This window comes from Saccopteryx bilineata, chromosome 5, assembly GCF_036850765.1.
Source record: "Saccopteryx bilineata isolate mSacBil1 chromosome 5, mSacBil1_pri_phased_curated, whole genome shotgun sequence".
NCBI classification, from domain to species: Eukaryota; Metazoa; Chordata; class Mammalia; order Chiroptera; family Emballonuridae; genus Saccopteryx; species Saccopteryx bilineata.
This window is the reverse complement of record NC_089494.1, coordinates 126,395,149-126,422,457: the sequence shown is the minus strand read 5'-3', so window position 1 is coordinate 126,422,457 and position 27,309 is coordinate 126,395,149. Positions and strand designations below refer to the sequence as shown.

At 39.8% G+C, this 27,309-nt stretch overlaps 1 protein-coding gene across 3 annotated transcripts in view; it reads right to left on the bottom strand.

Annotated features, from left to right (window-relative positions):
• LOC136337881 (interleukin-2 receptor subunit alpha-like) overlaps positions 1–27,309 on the bottom strand; it is a 78,287-nt gene that overhangs the window by 5,517 nt on the left and 45,461 nt on the right. Inside the window, exons 4-8 of one of the 3 annotated variants that reach the window (XM_066279796.1) lie at positions 25,826–26,041; positions 24,214–24,297; positions 23,762–23,833; positions 22,480–22,546; positions 15,744–17,528 (exon numbers count right to left, since the gene is read on the bottom strand). In XM_066279796.1, the coding sequence (XP_066135893.1) occupies positions 17,504–17,528; positions 22,480–22,546; positions 23,762–23,833; positions 24,214–24,297; positions 25,826–26,041 (464 nt within the window). In that variant the 3' untranslated portion in view covers positions 15,744–17,503. Of the gene's footprint in view, positions 1–15,743; positions 17,529–22,479; positions 22,547–23,761; positions 23,834–24,213; positions 24,298–25,825; positions 26,042–27,309 lie in introns of those variants that run through there. The other 2 variants (XM_066279794.1, XM_066279795.1) reach the window with 2 other exon arrangements.

The window sequence follows — 27,309 nt, the reverse complement described above, 5'->3', positions numbered from 1 at the left end:
GTCCATCAACAGATGAACAGATAAAGAAAATGTGATATATATAATATATATAGGGTAGAACAAAAATAAGTTTACAGTTGTGATACATGAAACAGTTTATTCTTGTATTATTAATTTATTGTATTATTTTCCATATCAATGTCTGTAAACCTACTTTTGCCCTACCCTGTATATACACACACACAATGAAAAATTATTCAACTTTAGAAAAGGAAATTCTGCATTTGCAATATGGCTGAAACTGGAGGACAGAATGCAAAATGAAGTAAGTCAGACATAGAAAGACACATACTGCTTAATCCTACTTATATGAGGAATCTGAAAAAGTCAAACTCAAAGGAACAGAATAGAATGCTGGTTACTAGGGTCTGCAGGGTGGGGGAAATGGGAGATGTTGGTCAAAGAAAGCAAAGTTTCAGTTATCCAGGATGAAAAGTTCTGGAGATCTAACGTATAGCATGGTGATTATGGTTAATATTGTCTGGTGTACTTGAAACTTGCCAAGAGCAGATCTTAATTGTTTTTACATATATACAGAGAAAGGTAGCTATATGGGGTGATGGATATGTTAATTAGCTGATTGTGGTGATCATTTCACAATGTATTGTACATCAAACATCACATTGCACATCTTAAATATATGCAATTTTAATTTGTCAGTTATACATCAAGAAACTTGGTGGGGAAATGAACTGATGATAACTGTCAAATAAGTGAAAGTAAACACTCTAAGTCAGCGGTTCTCAACCTGTGGGTCGCGACCCCAGCGGGGTCACCTAAAGCCATCGGAAAATACATAATGCATATCAGATATTTACATTCCGAATCATAACTGTAGCAAAATTACAGTTATGAAGTAGCCACCAAAATTATTTTTTGGTTTGGGGTCACCGCAACATGAGGAACTGTATTGCGGGGTCACGGCACTAGAAAAGTTGAGAACCACTGCTCTAAGTTGAGAGGAGGACAAGTTTGTGATTAGCACATGGCAGAGCTCTTAGGCAGTAAGACTTGAACTGACCTTTTACTCTTATTGATGGACAGAAGTGAAATAAGGGGAACAGCACTAACCACACCTCTGGTGTTGAGAGGATAGCTCGGCTGGTTAGAGAATCGTCCCCCAGGGCATAAAGGTTATGGGTTCAATTCCTGGTCAGGGTACATACAGGGACAGGTTGCTCTCTCTCTCCCATTCTCTCTCTCTAAAATCAATAAATAAAGTTAGATAATTTCATGTAATACACCAATCCAGTCAAAGTGGAAGGTAAAAAGATTTAAATGGCATACTGAAGATTATAAACTTTAACTTGTGGCTAGTGGAGCATTGAACCTTCTGAGCAAAGAGTGATGGAAGAGGGCAAAGAATCACTGATAGAGAATCATGGAACATGAAGAGATTTGAGCACACACCTACTCTTTCATCATAGATTCTGTCACAGTGCTCTCTGACAGGCATAGACAATGCTCACACAGATGTAAAAATAGTAGACAATTTTCTTAGTCCATTTCAACCCTTTTCCCTTCTCATTCTCCATCTCCAATCTCAATAGTGTGTTGCTGCCTGCATTTTACTGTCAAGGTCCTAGTGCTTCTGAGGCTCCACCCCCTCCTCTTCCACCCAACCCAACACTTGCATCCCAATTCCATTCTAGTTTGTAGTGCTGCATCTCAGATACTGAGTCTAAGTTTTTCTTGGATAGCCTAGCACAGCGGTCCCCAAACTACAGCCCGCGGGCCACATGCGGCCCCCTTAGGCCATTTATCCGGCCCCCGCCGCACTTCTGGAAGGGTACATCTTTCATTGGTGGTCAGTGAGAGGAGCATAGTTCCCATTGAAATACTGGTCAGTTTGTTGATTTAAATTTACTTGTTCTTTATTTTAAATATTGTATTTGTTCCCGTTTTGTTTTTTTTACTTTAAAATAAGATATGTGCAGTGTGCATAGGAATTTGTTTATAGTTTTTTTTATAGTCCGGCCCTCCAATGGTCTGAGGGACAGTGAACTGGCCCCCTGTGTAAAAAGTTTGGGGACTCCTGGCCTAGCACATTGTCAATGGAAGAACATCAAAGAAGCTGTTCTATACCCTTAAAAATTTGCATATTCCAGTCCTAACAAATCTTTTGTCCTTTTCTTTCTTATTCCCATGACTAAGCTTTGACCTAGTTCTTTCTAAGCTTTGAACTAGTATGACTGATGTGAAAATATAGGATTTTTAAATAACATAATACTTCCTTGTAGGCTATAAAGAAAAGTATGTTTGCTTACTCCTACATCTATTCTCCCTTCTTTTGGTAACAACCTACTTTTCATTTGTTTTTCACCCTTCTCCCCACTCCAAGTAGCCAATGAGGAAAGCTGATTCCATCTTACTTCTAGGGTTGGCTATGTGGGTCAGGACTAAGGAAATAACTGTCATCTTACATCCTCTGGTCACAGGGTGGGGTAGATATGAGGCCTAATTTGAGCCAATAAGTACGTAGAAGCCATTTTTCTGGGACTTCTTTGGGAAAAAAGCTCTTTTTATTTCTAGATATAGTGATCTGATAACAGTTCTGGAATATTTGCAACCTCTTAGTCATCATGAAGTCAATCTATTGTTGAATAAAGCTGGAAACAGAGAAGAGAAAGGAAAAAAACAAAAACTATATTCTTGATAAAGTTGTTGTTCTATGAAGGCAACTACCACTGTGGAGCATACAGTTATGTGAAAAGCTGTTCTGGATTTTTTATTATTCCTACTTATAATCCTAAATGATACACATCCTAAATAATATACATACTAATACACATACTAATTCTTATCTTTTGATCACATATTTCTTTTGGTCCATACTCCCAAAGCAGTAGTATAACTACAAAGGCATATTTCTCAATATTGTAGAAGAGGACATTCTTCAAAGGAGGAGTGGAAATAACAGGGATTGGCTTTGAAAATCTCAACAGCTCTCTCTCTCTGACTCCTAATGTAGCCAGAAAGCACCATCTGATAGAAACAGCTCTTGTGAGTCACCATTTTTGGAAAGCCTTCTGGGACATTGTAAATTAACCACAGTAATTCTTCAAAGATGAGTAACTGATTAGTCAAAAATCACCAAGAACTGACAGCATTTTCTCTGATATACTTATTTACCCCCTGGAGGGAAATTTTTTTGTATGTGTGTATTTTTCTGAAGCTGGAAACGGGGAGAGACAGTCAGACTCCCGCATGCATCCGACCGGGATCCACCCGGCATGCCCACCAGGGGCGATGCTCTGCCCACCAGGGGGAGATGCTCTGCCCCTCCAGGGTGTCGCTCTGTCGAGACCAGAGCCACTCTAGCACCTGGGGCAGAGGCCAAGGAGCCATCCCCAGCACCCGGACCATCTTTGCTCCAATGGAGCCTCGGCTTCGGGAAGGGAAGAGAGAGACAGAGAGGAAGGAGAGGGGGAAGGAGGGAAAAATTTTAAGGTAATATTTATGGAAATGAAAACATGTATTTACTTGAAACTCTGTTTAAAGGTTGAAAGATAATTCTTGTCCAGTTTTCTACTGAAAATATTTTGATGTTAATCTGATGGTATAAGCCAAATTTGGGTAAAGGGCATATATATGCCAGATATTGGTAGGGATGGATAATTATTCATAAGATGATGGTATATAGTTGCTCTAATAAGGGTAAAAATCACAGTGGCCTGAATGGGAAGGTATTTCTATCTCAGGTAAAGTCCAAGTATAAGCAGTCCTGGTGTGGCACCTCCATAGTGCCAGACACCCAGGTAGGTTCCTTTGGTTTTGTTTTCTAGTCAAACTTTACATGTAGTTTCTATCCCTTTGGTAATTCTAACTACTACCACCAAGACCATCTGCCAGTCAGTGGAAGAGAAGAAGAAGAAAAAAAGGCATAACCTTTCTCTTCAAAGACACATTCTGAAAACTGCACACTTTACTTCTACTTATGTTTCATTAGTCAGAACTTAGTCACATGACCACACTTAGCTGCAAGAGAGGCTAGTAAATGTTATCCTTAGCTAAGGAAAGGGATGTGTTCCACTGAAACCCAGGACTTTTATTGCCAATGGAAAAATAAATTTAGGGGGACATAGAAATATGTGTCAGAATGACTTATTTTCCATAGTTGTTTTAAATTCTCAGTCTGATAATTCCAAAATCTCTGCCATAGCTGAATTTGGTTCTGATGCTGGCTTTGTCTCTTCAAACTGTGTTTTTTGTGTTTAATGTACCTTGTAATATTTTGTTGAAAGCTGGCCAGGATGTAGTAGGTAAAAGGAACTGAGGTAAGTATGCCTTTGGTGTGAGGTTTTATGTTTATCTGGCTAGGAGTTAGGCTGTTTACTCTTTGTTGCTGTGGTGTGAGGGGCAGAATTTTCCCTAGTGTTTTTGCCTTTGTCTTTCCTATTGTCTCTGGGTTTCTCTGGAGACTTCTTAAATAGGGTGTGTGGGGGTGGTTTTTTAACCTGCATTTCCCTGTCACAGTACAGGAGTGCCATTAATGTGGTACTGAGATGCGGGGGAGGGATCTATTCCATCTCCTACAGTTAGGCGTTAGGTTTAAGTCTTTCAGTGAGCATGTTGTGTTTATTATCTCAGAAAAATAGACATATCCATTAAATAATCACTCTCTCCAGGCCCTGATAAGCACTGATTTATTTTCTGCTTCAATTGAGCTGCCTACTCTGGATATATTATATAAAAGGAATCATACAGTGTATGCTGTATCTGGCTTCTTTCACTTAGCACAGGAGTTGGGAACCTATGGCTCACGAGCCAGATGTGGCTCTTTTGATGGCTGCATATGGCTCACAGACAAATCTTTAATAAAAAAAATAATGTTGAGATGACGTCAGAGTAATGGCGGGGTAGGAAGCGATACCGATAAATCTCCCCCAAAACTCAACAAGATCTTCAACCAGAAACAGAAAAACCTATACTTGGAGCTTCCAGATGCTTCGCAATACACCCAAAGGTATGATTGAGTGAAAAATTGGCTAAATATATAACCAAACCCCGAAGGAAATAGGGAGTAAGAAATGCTCCTCCTTCCTCACTAACCTAAACAGGGCGGCTTTCTCTGGTAACTGTGAATATAGAAACTGAGGTGGGCAAAGGGGGTGAATAGATCCAGGCCGCCGCGGCACAAACGGCCGAACCAGGCTGTGGCACACAGATCCAAGCCGAGGAAAATCTGATCCTGTGGCAACCCGGGCAATACAAGCTAACACTCGCGCCAAACCCAAACAAAGAAAGACAAGCGGAGCGGCCATTTTACCCGGTCTCCTGGTCAGTGCGCAGTTAGTGGGCGAGAATTTCTTCCTAGGCCCCGAGAGTGGGTGCCCGTGTTGCCCCACGGAGAGGCAGGGTCAGAGGCCTTTCTGTGGGCCGAGGACAGAGTCTCTGGGCAGCCCCAGCGCCCTGGGAAAGCCACGCACGGGAGGGAGTGAGAACTACTACCAATGGTGGAGATTTTCCGTGCTGGTGAGGGTTTCACTCAGAGGGAACCGCGGCCGGCCTCATATCCTGGTTTGCGCGCGCAGATAAGGAGTGAGCGATTCCTCCGAGTGCCTCCGCAGTGCGCGCCCGTGTTATCGCAGAGAGGGGCAGAGTCAGGGGCCTTTGTGTGGGCCAAAGCGGAATCTTGAGCCGCCCCAGCGCCTTGCAAAAGCCACGCACGGGGACGGAGCGAGACTCAGTTCCAACGCTGCAACTTTTCCCTGCGGTTGGGGGTTTCACTCAGAGCGTGAGACTGCTGGCTGGATATCCTGGTCGCAGACAGTGAGTGAGAATTTCCTCCAAGCGCCCCCCAGAAGTGGGTGCCCGCTTGTGTTACCGGACAGAGTGGCAGAGCCAGTGGTCTTTGAGTGGGCGGAAAGCCCGCCTGATTATGCTAGCAGCTCTGACTGACTGAGCCTTACCCAGAGCCCTGTGCTGAGTGGAAATAGAGTGGGGAGTTGCCAGCTCTTTGAGCCTCTTACTATCCAGGCAGAGGCAGCAGCAACCCCATAGCTGGATTATCAGGCTAATAATTGAGGAAGGAAAGACTAGGAGAAAGGCTCCAGGAACACGGACTCTCTCACTGTCGGAGCCTATAAATGCTAATGAGCCTCGACTCCCACGAGACTAAAGCACAATACATGACATTGCCGTAGAGACTTATCAACTGCAAGCCTCTACCTGAGCGTGCCAAAGGGGCAGAACCCGGGGTACAGAGTCACCGACCAGGAAGAGGGAGAGAAAAGAAAAAGCAAGAAGATAACCTCTCAAAATCAAGAATAATCTGCAGACTTTATAACCTATCCCATTTTATTATATTTGTTCGTTTGTTTCTCTTATCTTCATTCTTGATACTTTTTTTTCTTCCTCCAATTTGGCCGATTAACTCTCTACTGGTCTTACTCTCTCCTCTCCTTGAACTACACTACCCATAAGTGTTACATCTCCCATTATCTTTTCTCTTCTCTTCCTTTCTCTCTATGAGGGTTGCACTCCAAAACCCTTAACTCTCTCTCTCTCTCCTTTCTTTTTTCTTCTTTTAGTGGTTCCCTCTTTTTTTTCTCTCTCTCTCTTTCTTTTCTCCCTCTATATTAGTTTCTTCCTTTCTCCTTTACATCTCCTCTCATTCAAACCTCAATAACAAACAAATTATCTTATCTGGGACTCAAACCTATGTTTGTGGCATTTTGGGGGGTTTTTACTTCACCTTTTTAACTCACTAGCAGTGCTCCCATTCCTGGCTTTCCATATTATCTAATTCTTGTTCCACTAAATACAATAGTAAGTTTTTAATTTGTCCCCCATTTATCCGTTTTCCTCTTATTCTTCTCATCATAACTCTTAGACAACCAACACCTAAAAGCAAATCATTTTATTCTTGACCCAAATTTTTTCCTTATTTGCTTTTTGTGGGTCCATACGCTCTTTTTTTTTTTTCTTTTTTTTCTTTTTTTTTTCTTTTTTTTTTTTTTCTTTTTTTCTTTTTTGCCCCTTTATTACTTTTCCCCAATTCAGGCCCTCCATCACAGGCATTGTTTGTTATAACTCACAGTCCACCACAAGATTTTCTCAAGAAAGAGGGGAGAGGAGAGGAGAGGAAAAAAGGAGGGGGGGAATAATTTCCTTTTTTTAAAAAATTTTTATTTTATTTTATTTTTCTTTATTTCATTATTAATTTTTTTTTAAAAAAACAACTCTTTTCGATTTTTTATTTTTTTTTTATTTTTTTAACTTTTTATTCCTTATTAAATCTCATTAATACTATCAACAAAACCACCCTCAGATGCCATTAAGGAAGAGAAAATCGAATATCATGGATACAAAAGAAAGAGAGGTAACACAGCTAGATGAGGAAAAATCTATGGAGAAAAAATTTAATATATTGGAAACCGTGGAGCTAAATGACAGAGAATTCAAGATAGAAATCCTAAAAATCCTCCGAGATATACAAGAAAACACAGAAAGGCAATATAGGGAGCTCAGAAAACAACTCAATGAACACAAAGAATATATGTCCAAGGAAATTGAAACTATAAAAACAAATCAAACAGAGATGAAAAACTCAATTCACGAGCTGAAAAATGAAGTAACAAGCTTAGCTAATAGAACAGGTCAGATAGAAGAGAGGATTAGTGAAATAGAAGACAAGCAACTTGAGGCACAACAGAGAGAAGAGGAAAGAGACTCAAAAATTAAAAAAAATGAGATAGCCCTACAAGAATTATCTGACTCCATCAAAAAGAATAACATAAGAATAATAGGTATATCAGAGGGAGAAGAGAGAGAAAATGGAATGGAGAACATACTCAAACAAATAATAGATGAGAACTTCCCAAGCCTGTGGAAAGAACTAAAGCCTCAAGTTCAAGAAGCAAACAGAACTCCAAGTTTTCTTAACCCCAACAAACCTACTCCAAGGCATATCATAATGAAATTGACACAAACCAACAGCAAAGAAAAAATTCTCAAGGCAGCCAGGGAAAAGAAGAATACAACATATAAAGGAAGGCCCATTAGATTATCATCAGATTTCTCAGCAGAAACTCTACAAGCTAGAAGAGAGTGGACCCCAATATTTAAAGTCCTGAAAGAGAGGAACTTTCAGCCACGAATACTATACCCATCAAAGCTATCCTTCAAATACAAAGGAGAAATAAAAACATTCACAGATACAGAAAAGATGAGGGAATGTATCATCAGAAAACCCCCACTCCAGGAATTACTAAAGGGGGTTCTCCAATCAGATACAAAGAACAAAAAAAAACAGAGCCACAAGTAAAAGCTCCAAGAAGAACACAATAAAACCAAATTTAAACTGTGACAACAACAAAAAGAAAGAGGGGGAGAAGACGGAGATTAACAGTAGCAAAGGACGATGGAGTGCAAAAGTACTCACAAAATAGTTCGCTACAATGAACAGGGTAGGGACCCTTTTCATTACTCAAAGGTAACCACCATTGAAAAAACCACCACAGAAGCACATGAGATAAAAAAGATAGCAACAGAGGAAAGATGTATGGAATACAACCAAATAAAAACAAAAGATAGAAAAACGAAAGAGAAGGATCAAACAAGATACAAAATTAACAGAAAGCAAGATATAAAATGGCAATAGGGAACTCACAAGTATCAATAATTACACTAAATGTAAACGGATTAAACTCACCAATAAAAAGACACAGAGTAGCAGAATGGATTAAAAAAGAAAATCCAACTGTATGCTGCCTACAGGAAACTCATCTAAGTAACAAGGATAAAAACAAATTCAAAGTGAAAGGCTGGAAAACAATACTCCAAGCAAATAACATCCAAAAAAAAGCAGGTGTAGCAATACTCATATCGGATAATGCTGACTACAAGACAGGAAAAGTACTCAGAGACAAAAATGGCCATTTCATAATGGCTAAGGGGACACTGAATCAAGAAGACATAACAATTCTTAATATATATGCACCAAACCAAGGAGCACCAAAATATATAAGACAGCTACTTATTGATCTTAAAACAAAAACTGACAAAAATACAATCATACTTGGAGACCTCAATACACCGCTGACGGCTCTAGATCGGTCATCCAAACAGAGAATCAACAAAGACATAGTGGCCTTAAACAAAACACTAGAGCACCTGGATATGATAGACATCTACAGGACATTTCATCCCAAAGTGACTGAGTATACATTTTTCTCCAGTGTACATGGATCATTCTCAAGAATTGACCATATGTTGGGCCACAAAAACAACATCAGCAAATTCAGAAAAATTGAAGTTGTACCAAGCATATTTTCTGATCATAAAGCCTTGAAACTAGAATTCAACTGCAAAAAAGAGGAAAAAAATCCCACAAAAATGTGGAAACTAAACAACATACTTTTAAAAAATGAATGGGTCAAAGAAGAAATAAGTGCAGAGATCAAAAGATATATACAGACTAATGAAAATGACAATACGACATATCAGAATCTATGGGATGCAGCAAAAGCAGTGATAAGAGGGAAGTTCATATCGCTTCAGGCATATATGAACAAACAAGAGAGAGCCCAAGTGAACCACTTAACTTCCCACCTTAAGTAACTAGAAAAAGAAGAACAAAGACAACCCAAAACCAGCCGAAGAAAGGAAATAATAAAAATCAGAGCAGAAATAAATGAATTAGAGAACAGAAAAACTATAGAAAAAATTAATAGAACTAGGAGCTGGTTCTTTGAAAAGATCAACAAAATTGACAAACCCTTGGCAAGACTTACCAAGGAAAAAAGAGAAAGAACTCATATAAACAAAATCCAAAATGAAAGAGGAGAAATCACCACGGACACTGTAGATATACAAAGAATTATTGTAGAATACTATGAAAAACTTTATGCCACTAAATTCAACAACCTAGAAGAAATGGATAAATTCCTAGAAAAATACAACCTTCCTAGACTGAGTCAAGAAGAAGCAGAAAGCCTAAACAGACCTATCAGTAGAGAAGAAATAGAAAAAACCATTAAAAACCTCCCCAAAAATAAAAGTCCAGGCCCTGACGGCTATACCAGCTAATTTTATCAAACATTCAAAGAAGACTTGGTTCCTATTCTACTCAAAGTCTTCCAAAAAATTGAAGAAGAAGCAATACTTCCAAACACATTTTATGAGGCCAACATAACCCTCATCCCAAAACCAGGCAAGGATGGCACAAAAAAAGAAAACTACAGACCAATATCTCTAATGAATACAGATGCTAAAATACTAAACAAAATACTAGCAAATCGAATACAACAACATATTAAAAAAATAATACATCATGATCAAGTGGGATTCATCCCAGAATCTCAAGGATGGTTCAACATACGTAAAACGGTTAATGTAATACACCATATCATCAAAACAAAGAACAAAAACCACATGATCTTATCAATAGATGCAGAAAAGGCTTTCGATAAAATACAACACAATTTTATGTTTAAGACTCTCAACAAAATGGGTATAGAAGGAAAATATCTCAACATGATAAAGGCCATATATGATAAACCATCAGCTAACATCATATTAAATGGCACTAAACTGAAGGCTTTCCCCCTTAAATCAGGAACAAGACAGGGTTGTCCACTCTCTCCACTCTTATTTAATGTGGTACTAGAGGTTCTCGCCACAGCAATCAGACAAGACAAAGAAATAAAAGGCATCCATATCGGAAAAGAAGAAGTAAAGGTATCACTTTTTGCAGATGATATGATCCTATACATCGAAAACCCCAAAGAATCCACAAAAAGACTACTAGAAACAATAAGCCAATACAGTAAGGTCGCAGGATACAAAATTAACATACAGAAGTCAATAGCCTTTCTATATGCCAACAATGAAACAACTGAGAAGGAACTCAAAAGAATAATCCCCTTCACAATTGCAACAAAAAAAATAAAATACTTAGGAATAAACATAACAAAGAATGTAAAGGACTTATATAATGAAAACTATAAACCATTGTTAAGGGAAATCGAAAAAGATATAATGAGATGGAAGAATATACCTTGTTCTTGGCTAGGAAGAATAAATATAATCAAGATGGCTATATTACCCAAAGCAATATACAAATTTAATGCAATTCCCATCAAACTTCCAATGACGTTTTTTAAAGAAATAGAGCAAAAAATCATCAGATTTATATGGAACTATAAAAAACCCCGAATAGCCAAAGCAATCCTAAAGAAAAAGAATGAAGCTGGGGGCATAACAATACCTGACTTCAAACTGTATTATAGGTCCACGACAATCAAAACAGCATGGTATTGGCAGAAAAATAGACACTCAGACCAATGGAACAGAATAGAAAGTCCAGAAATAAAACCACATATATATAGTCAAATAATTTTTGATAAAGGGGCCAACAACACACAATGGAGAAAGGAAAGCCTCTTCAATAAATGGTGCTGGGAAAACTGGAAAGCCACATGCAAAAGAATGAAACTCAACTACAGTCTCTCTCCCTGTACAAAAATTAACTCAAAATGGATCAAAGATCTAAACATAAGACCTGAAACAATTAAGTACATAGAAGAAGACATAGGTACTCAACTCATGGACCTGGGTTTTAAAGAGCATTTTATGAATTTGACTCCAATGGCAAGAGAAGTGAAGGCAAAAATTAATGAATGGGACTACATCAGACTAAGAAGTTTTTGCTCAGCAAGAGAAACTGATAACAAAATAAACAGAAAGCCAACTAAATGGGAAATGATATTTTCAAACAACAGCTCAGATAAGGGCCTAATATCCAAAATATACAAAGAACTCATAAAACTCAACAACAAACAAACAAACAATCCAATAAGAAAATGGGAAGAGGATATGAATAGACACTTCTCCCAGGAAGAAATACAAATGGCCAACAGATATATGAAAAGATGCTCATCTTCTTTAGCTATTAGAGAAATGCAAATCAAAACGGCAATGAGATACCACCTCACACCTGTTCGATTAGCTGTTATTAGCAAGTCAGGTAATAGCAAATGCTGGAGAGGCTGTGGAGAAAAAGGAACCCTCATACACTGTTGGTGGGAATGTAAAGTAGTACAACCATTATAGAAGAAAGTATGGTGGTTCCTCAAAAAACTGCAAATAGAACTACCTTATGACCCAGCAATCCCTCTACTGGGTATATATCCCCAAAACTCAGAAACATTGATACGTAAAGACACATGCAGCCCCATGTTTATTGCAGCATTGTTCACAGTGGCCAGGACATGGAAACAACCAAAAAGCCCATCAATAGATGACTGGATAAAGAAGATGTGGCACATATACACTATGGAATACTACTCAGCCATAAGAAATGATGACATCGGAACATTTACAGCAAAATGGTGGGATCTTGATAACATGATACGAAGCGAAATAAGTAAATCAGAAAAAACCAGGAACTGTATTATTCCATACGTAGGTGGGTCGTAATACTGAAACTAAGAGACATTGACAAGAGTGTGGTGGTTACGGGGGGGAGGGGGGAATGGGAGAGGGATAGGGGGTGGGGAGGGGCACAAAGACAACAAGATAGAAGGTGACAGAGGACAATCTGATTTTGGGTGGTGGGTATGCAACATAATTGAACGACAAGATAACCTGGACTTGTTATCTTTGAATATATGTATCCTGATTTATTGATGTCACCCCATTAAAAAAATAAAATTATAAAAAAAATAATAATAATAATGTTAAAAAATATAAAACATTCTTATGTATTACAATCCATTCATTTCCTACCGCTCATGTTCATGGTTGCGGGTGGCTGGAGCCAATCACAGCTGTCCTCCAGGGCAACACCAAATTTTTATTGGATAATGCATAGCATACATGGGTTGTTGTATGGCTCTCATGGAGTTACATTTTAAATTATGTGGTGTTCATGGCTCTCTCAGCCAAAAAGGCTCCCAACCCCTGACTTAGCATAAAACTTTTGAGGCTCATCTACATTGTAGCGTGTATCAGTACTTCACTGAATAATACGGCAGTGTATGGATGTACTATGATTTGCTTAGCCATGCATCCACTGACAGGGATTTTGGTTGTTTTCAGCTCTTGGCTATTTGGCTACACAGTTGTTATAAACAGTCATGCACAAGTTTCTATGCGGAGATAGGTTTTCTTTTTTTTTTTTTTTTTTATAATTTTATTTTTTTAATGGGGTGACATCAATAAATCAGGATACATATATTCAAAGATAACAAGTCCAGGTTATCTTGTCGTTCAATTATGTTGCATACCCACCACCCAAAGTCAGATTGTCCTCCGTCACCCTCTATCTTGTTCTCTCTGTGCCCCTCCCCCTCCCCCTTTCCCTTCCCCATTCCCCCCTCACCCCCGTAACCACCACACTCTTATCAATGTCTCTTAGTTTCACTATTATGTCCCACCTACGTATGGAATAATACAGTTCCTGTTTTTTTCTGATTCACTTATTTCGCTTCGTATCATGTTCGGAGATAGGTTTTCATCTCTCTTGGGTATATACCTAGGAGTAGAACTGCTATCCTGTGGTAAATCAATGTTTAGCTTTTTGAGAAACCACCAACCCAGTGGTGGGATTCAGCCAGTCCACACTAGTTTGGCAGAACTGATACCTAATTTTTTGTTGAGTTCGGTGAACCAGTTGTTAAAATGGCACTTGGAATCAGGGTTCTTTCTAAGGTGGGTACCTGGGCAGCCGCCCAATGTGGAAATCACAAATTTACATTCCTTACTCTTTTTTAATTTTCATCTGTGCAACAATGTATCTAAGTGCCCATAGTAATGTTCATTCCATCTATAGGTGAAGAGAATTGCAAGTGAGGATGCCAATCAAGAAGTAATATAGAAATATCTTAAATAACAGGGTTTTTTTCAGGGATTATTTAATATTTTTAATTAATATTTTAAAGCTTTCTTATAACATAATCTAGTTTTGTGTACCTCTTTTATTGTTTTTATTTAAGTATTAAATGCATGAAATAATAAATTACCTTTTAGTATATCATATTTTTACACTTAAAATGGTCATTAAAACAGAAAACCAGTTGTTAAATCATTTTAATCCCACCTCTGCACCAACCTATTTTCCACAGTGGCTACACCATTTACATTACTATCGGTGATGTATGAAGGTGCTTATTTCTCCATATCCTTGTCAACATTTGTTCTTCCCCCTTCCTTCTTTCCTTCCTTCCTTCTTTCCTTCCTTCCTTCCTTCCTTCCTTCCTTCCTTCCTTCCTTCCTTCCTTCCTTCCTTCTTTCCTTCCTTCTTTCTTTTCTTCCTTCTTTCTCTTCTTCTTTTCATTTTTTGTTTAATGTCATTTTAGTGGGTATGACATGGTATCCCATTGTGGTTTTATTTTTTTATTAACTAACATTTTTTTATTAATTTTAATGTGGTGACATTGATAAAGCAGGGTACATATGTTCAGGGAAAACATCTCCAGATTATTTTGACATTTGATTATGTTGCATACCCCTCACCCAAAGTCAAATTGTCTTCCATCACCTTCTATCTGGTTTTCTTTGCGCCCTTCCCTTCCCCCCACCCCCCTTCTCTCCTTCCTCACCCCCTCCCCACCCCCCAACCCCACCCTTGTTACCATCACATTCTTGTCCATGTCTCTGAGTCTCATTTTTATGTCCCATCTATGTATGGATTCATATACTTCTTAGTTCTTTCTGATTTACTTATTTCACTCCATATAATGTTATCAAGGTCCACCCATGTTATTATAAATGATCCGATGTCATCATTTCTTATGGCTGAGTAGTATTCCATAGTATACATGTACCAAAGCTTTTTAATCCACTTGTCCACTGACGGAGACTTGGGCTGTTTCCAGATCTTCACTATTGTGAACAATGCTGCTATAAACATGGGGGTGCATTTCTCCTTTTGGAACAGTTCTGTGCTGTTCTTAGGGTATATTCCTAAAAGTGGGATAGCTGGGTCAAAAAGCAGTTCAATTTTTAATTTTTTGATGAATCTCCATACTGTTTTCCACAGTGGCTGCACCAGTCTGCATTCCCACCAGCAGTGTAGGAGGATTCCTTTTTCTCCACATCCTCGCCAGTACTTATTCTGTGTTGTTTTGTTGATGAGCGCCATTCTGACTGGTGTGAGGTGATAGCTCATTGTGGTTTTAATTTGCATTTCTCTAATGATTAGTGATGTTGAGCATTTTTCATATGCCTATTGGCTTCTTTGGAGAAATATCTATTCATTTCTTTTGCCCATTTTTAAATTGGATTGTTTGTCTTTCTGGTGTTGAGATTTACAAGTTTTTTATAAATTTTGGTTATTAACCCCTTACCAGACGTATTGTCAAATATGTTCTTCCATTTTTCTTTTTATTCTGTTCTTATTGTCTTTAGCTGTGCAAAAGCTTTTTAGTTTGATATAGTCCCATTTGCTTATCCTGTCTTTTATTTCACTTCCCCATGGAGATAAATCAGCAAATATATTGCTGCAAGAGATGTCAGAGAGCTTACTGCCTATGTTTTCTTCTAAGATGCTTATGGTTTTATTTGCATTTTTTAAATGACTAATGATGATGTTCTTGTTAGCTATTTGTCAGGACCTCTGTATGTTATTAAAAGGTATTGAGGATCCCAAAGAGCTTTTGTTTATGTAGTTACATCTAGTGATACTTACTATATTTAAACACTGAAACTAAAAAATTTAAAAAGTATTATTTATTAATTTCTTTATAAACAACAGTAATAAACTCATTGTATGTTAACATCAGAGTGATGACATGATCATAGCATGTAGCTTCTGGAAAACTCCAGCATACACTTATAAGGGAACGAGAGTGAACAAGGTAAATAAACATCTTAATTATTATGGAAAAAAATTGATCTCATAGTCCACCCTTCCCCAAAATGAGTAATGATAGTTCAACTCAATTTTACTCAAGTAAAATGAGATTAAAATTTTTTTTTAATGGTCTGAGATTTCTCTCAACTTTAGTTTAACCAGAAAACACAGCTTTGGGGGATACTGACAATGGAATCTGAATGGTACTTGGTTGGTCACAGAAAGAACAGAAAATGATTTTTTAATCTGGATATGGACCTGCTGACACCTGTCCACTTTTTTTTTCATAACACTTTTCTGTCCTTTCAGAAGTGAAAACTGGCTGCAAGTTTAAACTTTTCATTAATCACGTTAGTCATGTGATTTTGTCTAACTGGCACAGCTGAGTCACTAATTTTAGAATTGAGCTCTTACACAAAAACTTTCATTGAAATCCTAGCACCTGAAGCTGATTTTTTTAGTCAGCGTTGAGGATCAGTGGGCATGGAGAGGTTTGACTCAGTGGTTCTCAAAGTGTGTACCTGGGCCAGAACCATCAGCATCACCTGGGATTTGTTAGAAATGTACATTATCAGGCCCACCCCAGATCTGTTGACTCCAACACTTTAGAGATGGGCCAGCCATCTGTGTTTTAAGAAGGCCCCCAGGTGATCCTGATTTGCTAACAGTTTGAAGACCACCAATGTTACATCCAGTATGACCTTTTCCATAGTTACATCCTGTTGGTTTGAGTTCCCTCCCGCTCCTCACTTCCTCTTTCCACAAACATTGAATATATTGATCTCTTATAAGTGTTTTCATGACATTTATTTGGAAATGTACACATTGGCACATCATGTGTCTCTATAAACATCAAATTTTGCAGAAAAAATTCAGAGTATCAATTATAGCAACCCCAAAGAAACTAACTCTTAAAGAAACCTATTAACACTAAATAGGTGAAGCTTTTTAATAGGTATAATTCATCACCTGGGGTGGGACCTAGTTTATCCTTCTTTTCCTGACATAAACTCCAGTAAAACCCTTTCAAATATTAAAGCTCTACAAGTCCAAAGGCTTGACTGCCCTGTTTTACTTGGTGTTACCCAAAGATAATTCTGCTATGGACTCTGTTCTTTCAAAATTCAAAATTGAAGGTTCAGTGGAGGGGGGACTAGTACAGAAAAATGCAGTCTAGTTACCAGTCGAGAGATCCTAGAGGGCATTCATTAAGGAATATAACCAGGAGAATGAGCTCACCAAGCAGAGGCTGGGAAACAATCTACATGGATCAAGGGGCAAGGTCCTATTACAGAGGCTAGAGTGTGTGTGCCTGTCTACACTAGTGCTGGGGTTTCCCTTGGGCTGTCTAACCTGGGAAGTTGAGATGAAATTAACATTGAGCTATTTTCTTTATACTACATAGGATGTGGGAAAAGTTCTTTGTCCATCAAACTTCACATATGCATGAAAATAAGAATGAGAGGTCTGGTTGTTCCTCCAATGATCTTGGAATTGCTGCTTAGAAGCAAGTTGAGCTCACTCATTGATAACTCCAGAGATGGCTTTGTAATGGGGCTGCAGTTGCGTGATGTTCTGTGATGTGACTTCAGAGCTTTTAAAAACCCAGTGGATCACAGAGATGCACCTGGGATGAGGTTTAACTTCTTTGATTTTTCTTCTGCTTCATGTGAGCTGTTCTTGGCCTGTTACCGCTCTGGCTTTTTAGATTGTTCTTCTACTCTTCCTCCTGTAGTGATATAACTAAGTCAAACTAAGTCATAGTCATCAGTGTAATACTGCATCAAGATAAATGTGTTTGCACCCTAGACTAATGTGGGTAGAACATTCAGTTATGCCGGCATTGACCTCCTAACTTGAAGTTCCACTTCAAGATACTATTACCTTCCCACAGGCTGACATCTGACTGCAAGGCTTCTCTATCATGCCAAGACTGCCCTGTGGTTCTTATACTATGTAAATTCAATCACTGTGCAGTGAGTCAACCTGAGGAGGAGCCTGAGAAGGCCCTTCCATTTCCCTGCCAGTTCTGGGACTAGACAGTTACAGATGTAGAGGCTGAGTGTGTCCCAGGTAATGGACTACAGATGGGCTCTGCTTGGGGGTTAATCTCAAAAGGGTGCACTATAGATCCACACATTACATTTAATCCCAGTGTATAGTGATTACTGGGCCCTACTCTAAAACCTGGACTCGTCCCTGAGTCATCCCTCTTCCTTAACCCTCACTTTCAATCAGCTACCTTGACTCCTTTATTTATTTCTTGATTCTTTTGCTCCTTTTAAACTTATTCGCCTTGACCTCATTCATACTGTCATCATCTCCTATGTAGATTTATTCCATCATAACATAATCAAACCCCCACTACTATTTACCCACCTTAAATCTAGCTGTTGTTATGGCTGGACCATTCAAAGGACCAATGCTACCATTTGTCCCATAAGCAAACCTTCTGTGTGGCTCTCAGTTGCCTTCAGTATATAGTCTAGTCTCCCTCAGTCTGTCCTGGTCTTTCATGACTTGGTCACTGTCCATCCCCAGAGCATCATTGTCACCACTCTCTCATGTACTTTGTGTTTAGAACTGCTTGGCTTCCTCCAAACATTATTATGCTCCTCACTGCTTTCCCTCTCCCTGTGCTCCCTCTGCCTAGAAGCTATCTCCTGCCTTTTTATAATCTGGCCTCAGGCATATTAGGAACCATCAACTCTACAAGTCTTTCTGGCATCCTCATGTAAGGTTAAGTGTCTTTTTTCTTCGCTCCTATAACACCTCACTCTTAGGCTTTAACAAATCTCACACACACACACACACACACACACACACACACACATTGGTGAGAGGGACAGATAGGGACAAACAAACAGGAAGGGAGAGAGATGAGAAGCATCAATTCCTTGTTGTGACACTTTAGTTGTTCATGGACTGCTTTCTCATATGCGCCTTGATGGGGGGTGGGGAGGGTGCTGTGGCCAAGCCAGTGACTCCTAACTCAAGCCAGAAACCTTGAGCTTCAAACCAGTGATGCCTTGGGCTCATGCCAGCAACTATAGGGTCATGTCTATGATCCCACACTCAAGCCAGTGACCCTGCGCTCAAGCTGAATGAGCTCCTGCACTCAAGTCAGCGATCTCAGGGTTTCAAACCTGGGTCCTCTGTGTCTCAGGCCAGTGCTCTATCCATTGCATCACCACTTGGTCAGGCACAAATCATATTTAAAGACTCTACTTTTTTTCCTTTCTCCTCTACTAATTTGTGAGCTCCTGAAAGCAGGGGCCATTTGTATACAGCTGTGAGTACATGACATACAGAGTTTATTTTCGTATTATTATTTATTTATTATTGTATTATTTAGTTGTATTATTTGTCTTATATTATTGTTATTATTTTGTATCTTTAATTATGATTTATCTTTTGGGTAGTGATGGCTTATAATTTGACCTACTTTTGCCCACCCCTATATAATTTTATTGAATTTATTCGGATTACATTGGTTAATAAAATTCAGATACAGTATTACCTTGAGATACAAACAGACCAACATACGATTTTTTTTAAGATACGAGCTGCAACTCGGTCCGTAGTATTTTTGTTTGAGATCCAAGCAAAATTCCGAGATACGAGTTGTGATTTGGGAAGCTGCCACTAGTTGACGCGTTGGCACACGGGTCCAGTATGGGCAGTTTGATATACAAGTTGACTGACTTATGAGCTCAGTTACAGAATAAATTAAATTCGTATCTGAAGGTACCACTGTATTCTTGAAATAGTTTTTTTGAGATATAATTGACATATAGCATTGTGTGAATTCAAGATGTAAACATGTTGACTTGATACTTTTATATATTGCAATATGATTGCCACCATACCATCAGCCAACACCTCCATTGTGTCACATAATAATTATTTCTTTTCATGGTGAGAATATTTAAGATCTAGTCTCTTAGCAATTTTGAAGTATGTGATATAGTATTGTTGACTATAATCACAATGCTGTGCATTATATCCCTAGAACTTAGTCTTCTACTAACTGAAAGTTTTTACCCTTTTACCAACATCTGCATAGGAGATACTCTATAATTTTTTTTAACTATATGGAGGACAATAGTTGCAGAAAAGGAATAATAAGAACAACTAACTGTGCTAAGTGATTTTCATGAATTGAAAAAACTCTTAGTCTCTAGCCAGCACTTTGCTATAAGAACCTTTTGTGATGATGGAAATATTTTGTATCTGTGTTGTTCAATGAGGTAGCCACAGGTGCTATTGAACCCTTGAAATAGCTAGTACAATTAATGAACTGAATTTTTAATTATATTTAATTTATTTAAGTTTAAACTTAAACATCCACATGAGACTAGTGGCTACTGTACTTACTTTCCCCAGTTTTTATTTGGCCCATTTGGTTGCTTCCTACCTTTCTCAGAGCTCCCATGAAGGAAAACTGGTAAGTGGTGTGCTGGTAAACATTTAACAACTAGCTCTCTGAAAAAGTTTGCCTATTTCTGTGGTATAAATACTCCCACCATGCCTAGTGTCAAGCTACCAATGTGACATCACTGAATACAGAGTTGCAAAGAGATGTATAGAGGCAAACCATTATATAGTATCTTCTTGATACAGATGGAATAGATGTAGATAATTCTGAGAACAAAGAAAGCTGTAAAATGTAATCAAATAATTAGTAAAGTGATTAGAGTATTTAATTTGTAATTGTAAGTTTATGTATTATATTTTTTCATAATGTCTATGCATAAAAACAGTTTGCAAAATTCCTGAAAATTTAACTTTGGCTTTCAGGAGCCCGGGTAAGCCAGCTTGACGCATCACTAGTAATTGCTTAAAAAGAAAAAAATCAAATGCAGTATTCTGTTTGGCCATAAGAGGGCATTATCAGATGAAATTTGATTTTAGGAAGAACTCTGGACTAATGTCTTGACAGAGGGGTTCCTTTGATTCTCCCAGAAGACTGTAATTCTGGAAGAGCTTGTGGTAACTCATAATTTCAGGCTGTGCTTTGTTTCACAATATAAACTCCAAAACCTTTACTACTCCCAAATAGCTTCATCCCTTCGTGTCTGAAGGCTTTTGGTCTTTTAAGCTACCAAGATGAGAAGATTCTGGAGAGGCTTGCTATTGAAGGAAGGAGAGGATCTAACAAATACCTTCTCAGGGTCTCACTGGGGAGTTCATATTAGGGTTGGCCAGAGTGCACTCTGGTGCCCAGGTAGGAATATCCTTAATTGTAGAAAGAGATACGTAATAGGTCTCTGTAGTCTATTGTCTAAAGGGGAGGGAGAGTCTGGCCATGTGTGTGTGTGTGTGTGTGTGTGTGTGTGTGTGAAATGATTTCACTCTCTCGATTCTTAATTCTGTCAGGCTCTGTTAGGCTCATGCAGTGGTTCTCAAAGTTGGTTCCTAGAACAGAAGTGTAAGTATCACTTGGGAATTTGTTAGAAATATGCCTTTTCAGGTCCCTCCCCAGAGGTGCTGAATCAGAAGCTCTGGGTGGGGCCTGCAGTCTGAACAAGCCCACAGGAGATTCTGAGGCCCACTCAAGTTGGCTTACTGCAGAGTTGTCAAAATTGGATGTGTATGTATTTGATGCATCAGAGGAAAGTACTTATTTCCTAGTCACACAAGACTGTATGTTGTATATGAAATGTCCAGAGCAGGTAAATCCACAGAGATGGAAAGTAGATTAATGGTTTCCAGGGAATGGGAGAAATAGGGAATTGGGAAGTTTGGGGTTTCTTTCTGGGGGGGGAGGTGCGATGGGAATGTTCTAGTATATAATTAGATAGCGGTGGTATATATACAACATTGCTAAGAACCACTGAGTTATGCACTTGAAAATTTGGGTGATGGGTATACAACATAATCAGATGTCAAAATAACCTGGAGATGTTTTCTCTGAACCTATGTACCCTGATTGACTGATGTCACCCCATTAAAATTAATAAAATTAAAAAAAAGAAAATGAATGAATTTTATCTCAATTGAAAAGAAAAAAGTATTGATGTCAGGGGCCCACCCCCAGAAATTCTGGTTGGGGCCCAAGCATTGGTATTTTAAAAAATATCTCCCAGTTGTCCAAATCTGCAGCCAGGATGAAGAATCCGAGTTAATGTAAATAAACTACACCTGGGTCGCATTGCTGGTCAAGGGGGCGTTGGTATGCGTGCCTGCAGGTGGTGGGCTGGGAGGCAGGAGAGGAGGAGCTCAGGGTGGACCTGGTTGCCTTCTAGCCAGGTGACAGAGTGGAAAGGTCTTGGGCTCTTAATTCAGGTTGCAGTTTGGGCTCTGCTGTGCAATCTTGTTTGCAGTACCTAATCTGTAGATGTTACTTAATCTGGTTTCCCTATTATGTGGCTATGAGAAGGTTTCTGAGAAGACAGGTTGTGATAACGTTTATTAGACAAGCATCGAGCCTGGTTTACAGTAGACACTTAACAAATGCTAGTTTCTTTGCTTTCCCAATTCCCTGCAGCTTTAATTCTTGTGGATTGACTCTTTAGGAGTGTATACATTGGCCAATTTCCCCTCTACTGCTCCCCAAACTGCCGGTGGGTAGTAGGAGGATGGAGTGGGCTGGGCACAAGGGTATCTCTGCTCTGGTGCTTTTCCTACTTTGGCTTCACCAATAGCTTGGGCCAGGGCTTCCTTAACACGGGACTCACCATCTCCACTGCCACGTGAGCACACTCAGAAGGAGGACACTGACGAGCAGGAGAATGCAGCCAGCCACTGTCAACAGAGAAGCAGTTCAGCAAAGGGATGCCCTGGGCGATGTCACAGAGCAGGCTGGGAAAATCGCCCACGAGCAAGGATTTCCTGAAGAGGTGGGTTCTGCAGTTTCTGATTCCCCTCCCAGAATGCAGCTGCCTCCCCCAACGGACTTCTCAGGGGGCTCAGGGACTAAGGCCAGGACTGGGTGAGGGGGGGATGGAGGAGGGCGTGGCGCCTTTCCTCAAAAGGCTTTCAGGTGCGATCAGACTGACAGCCACTCTCTTCAGAAAGGCTCCAAGGCCAGGCCTCAGTTAGAGAGACCTTGAGGAAGGTCAGTGACAGGTAGAAGAAATATCGAAATATAAAGGTAAATGATAAACACTTTAGCATCTCTTGAGCGTCCATATTTCCCAAATAGTATTGGAGTGAGCCACCTATCTGTGTATGCATGTATCTACCTGTCTACCTACCTGCCTATCTTAGATGTGCCTCAAAGCCTGTTTTTCTTCTCCCCCATCCCCTGGCTTTATTGAAAGACAATCAACACATACATTGTGTAAGTTTAAGGTTGATTTGATCTGCTTACATATTGCCATATGATTACCACCATAGCACTAACACTTCCATCACTTCACATTTCTGTTTTGTTTTGAGACCATGTCGATGTAGTCTCTCCGCAACTTTGGAATACACCATACAGAGCTGGTAACTACACTCACCACGCTGTACACTCCATCCCAGAGCTCCCCCTCTGACTGGAAGTTCGTGTCTCTGACCACCACCTCCCTATTTGCTCCAGCCCCTGGTACTCTGTTTCTATGAGTGTGTTTTTACTTTTATTTTTTCTTGCCTCCACGCATGTTTTTTTCTTTTTCTCCTCCCAGGAAACCATGGTTCTGTTAAAGAAATGTTTCTTCCTTTCCCTGGTTACATCCCCTCCCTCCTCCTTTGCCTCAGCCCTCATGCACAAGCACAAGGTCTTTGGTCATTTATGGTCCATTCGGGAGGAGTTGATTGGGGCTGGTTGTGATTCACTCACAACTTACTGTAACTGATTAGTGTGACACTGAATTATGTTAATTCTTAGATTAGTCTTTTACTCTTATAAACATATAGTGTAAATAAGAGGTTATTTTAAACGACTGACCAATCCACCCACTCACCTACCAAGGATTGTCCCACAATCTCGGTCTGGTGTACGTATTGTCAATAACAGAAGTGACTCCTACCCACCTGCTATCTGATACTCAATGGTAAATGTGAACATCTTCGTAGTTATAGCCACATCTGCATGGTTTTGAAAATCTGTGCAAAAGAGAGAGAGGAAGATGCTTTGTTTGCGCAATTATCAGATTGCACAGGCTGGAGAGTGTTAGGGCTTCTCCTTAAGCTAGAACCTGAGACTGATGGAAAGGATATACAAGACGAGGGGACGCTGTGCCAAGCATTTTGTTCTTGTCTCTAGAAACATCGCCCTTAGTCTGGTTTCTCCTCTTTCTGCCATTTGCTTTCCAGCATTTGAGGATTGGGAGGTCAGATGTGGGGTGCCTAATCATCTCTAACACCCACAGGGCAGCTCTGACCCATCTGCTGGAGGGGCTGCTCCATGCAAACTGTCTTCCCTTTATCCCATTATGATTTAATGGCGAAGCTTTTGTCTTTGTAGAAACAAACTCTAGCCATACCTGTAATAGTACCTGTTGTTATTAAGGGACAGGAAGTTTCACTCCCCCAAGGAGCATCCGAGCTTGTTTGAGACTCTTCATCACCTGGAGGAGAGAGTAACTGATGCTCATGGAATTGAAGGTGGAGAGAGTGGGGTCTCACACCCAACCTGCCTGCCCTCCTTAGCTGACTGCAGACACACTAGCTAGGGTGTGGCTCCCAGTTCTGGACATGTTATCTCTGGGTGGCACGTCACACGGCTCTACATCAGAGTCACAGGGATATGGGTAAGTGGCCCTGGAAGAGCTCAATGAAAGGTAAGTATAATTCTTTTTTTTTAAGTGAGAGGAAGATGAACAGTGAGACAGACTCCTGCATGTGCCTCAACCAGGATCCATCTGAAGACCCCCCATCTGGAACTGATACTCGGACCAACCAAGCTATTCTCAGTGCCTGAGGCTGATGCTAGGACCAACTGAGCCACTGGCTGCAAGAAAAAAAGAGGTAGAGAAGGGAGAGGGGAAGAGAAACAGATAGTAGCTTCTCATGCAAGGCCTGACCAGGGATCAAACCTGGGACGTCCATATGCTGTCCTGACACTCTATCCACTGAACCAACTAGTCAGCACTGGGGGTTCTAACTCTGATCATGGTTACTCCCCAGGCTTCTTACTCAGCCCTGGTTTTCATCTGTGGCTTGGAAAGAAGTCATAATAATACTATCAAATACCATCAAATAACATATACCATCAAACTAAAGAAAGCAGAAGGGCATAAAATGCTAGCTTTTCTCTATGACAGGTTCCCTTTCCTCAGAGGTGTTACTCAGGACGCTGCCCCACCATGTTATCGTTTTACAAAGGAAACCAGGGACATGCCTTGGCTAGCAGTGTGGCTCACTGGAGACAGGCTATGGGAAAGAAACACAGAATTCCCAAAGAATCCAAGAGAAAGACATAGGATATGAGAAAGGATGGTGAGCAAAGGAACCCATTGTTAAATGTAAGTGACTTTTTATTTTAGAAATAGTAATATGATGCCAGACTGAAAATAGAAGAAAACCTCAACCTCAGCATAGGTGGGCTGTGTGTGTGCATCAATGAATGTGTGTGTGTGTGTGTGCTTGAGTAAGTCCCCTCCCTTCACATTTGCACTTTTATCAAAGCTCAGGTAGAAATTATATAAGGGGAAGTTTCATGCAAACAGTGTAGTACTTTATAAATAATGGATTTACATTATATATCAGTAAATTAGAAATGTGTAGGTGGCAGGCTAGGCTTTCCCTTTTGAATGAGAGGAAGTTTGGGTAGCTTAGAAGAAGTGGAATTTCAGTGTCAGCGGGAAAGGGAAGAGCATCATCACCAGTAAATAATCTGGGGATTTTGGGACACTCAAAAGATCTTTTCTCCTCTTCTGTCTCCTGGTACTTTTCCCCACTCAGGATATAGGGGACTCAGGATAAATGAGAGAGCTTAGAGTTTATCTAGCCTTTTTTCTAGAATGAGAGAAAACAGAGGCCCAAGGAGATTAAGTGCTTAGCTTGCCCAATGTTACATAGCTGGTAGGTAAGGAATTCCACCCAGGATGGTCTGATGGAAAAGAAAGTAATGAACTCAAGAGGGTGCCACTGTACCTGGAAACTGGTGGTTACTACTTTCATTTGTGCACTTGAGCAGGGGCTTTGTCCACACCGTCTTCCCACACCTCATTTTGCAGATGCTCTCGGCAGGACCTCTCTGTAGGGCCCTGAATCCCGGAGCACACTCATAGTAAACTGTCTGCCCCACCACAAAATAATACTTTCTCTTTGAAGCCTCATGTTCCCATGGTGGAGGCTCCTTGCAATGACCTGGAAGAAGAAAATGAAATTCAAAGGCAACTTGGGAAAACAATGTGAGTAAATCCAAGTTTCCCCTTCCTAGAGACTGGACCTTTGTTCTTATATTTTTTGTTTGTTCATTCATTTTCTTTCATTTAACCAATATGTATTGAGAACGTCTATGTGTCAGGAACTTTGCTAAGGACTTTGTGGCAAGGCACAATGACGTATTCACTCCTGTAGGAGGGGTCATTCTTTGGGTAAGAAGGACATATGAAGGTAGAATGTGCTGAGTATTATAGTTAAGGAAAAGATGCTTGCTGTGGGAACAGAGGAATGAGTAATTACTTCTGATGATAGTGAGGGTTTTGATAAGTGGACAGGAGTGGGAAGGGTGGGTTCAGCTGAGATAAGGGCAGGCTCAAGCCAATTTAGATCACTGAAAAGTGAAGATCACCATGTATCTCCACTGCTTATTGGGAAGCTACATCCTTGGGTCACCTTGGGATCATGGCAGAAGGACTGGGGACAAAGCCAAAGCCATGAGAAGAGACAGCCTGAGAGAATCCCAGAGACTTGATCAACCCATGCCTGAAGCTTGCCCTCCATGAGCCCTGTCAAGGCCTCTGAAAATTCCCCATGCCCAGTAACTTTCCACTCACCAACTAAAACCCAAACCTGGCTGACTTTTAACCCCAATGATCATTTCCTGCTCTGATAGACATAATCTCAGGATTCTCATATGGAAGCACAAGTACTCTGTGTTCCCCAGATTGTGAAGCTACCCGTAGTCTCTGACCTTCCAGACCTTCCACATCCTGAGTACCCAATATAACCTCTACAAATACTCTATATAACCCTCTGCCCTAGTGGGAAGCCTAGTGATTCAGTTCTGAGTGGTCTGCTCTATTATAGCACCTTGTACATCATGACTGATCTTATTTTTCAGTCTCACAAAATGCCTTCTACAGCCAATGAAATCCATAACTGTCTGAAGCTATTTGAATTGGATTTGCTTCATTTAAATGAAAACATCCTAATTAAGACAATCTGTGAAGTATCCCTTAGCCAGAACCAGCTGTTTATCTCTTGAGTAAGGACAACAAACATTGACCTTTTGAGAAACTTTCAATAATTGTGGGAGAAGTAGAGAAAAACAAACAATTAAATGTGTTTTGAAATACCATTCCAGTACAAAGTTCCAGGGGTAAAAGAAGGAAAATATCACATCGCAATAATTAGTCTTTTTTTTAAATAATTGAAGCTGCAAATAAATTCAAACCAGTTTAAAATAAGTA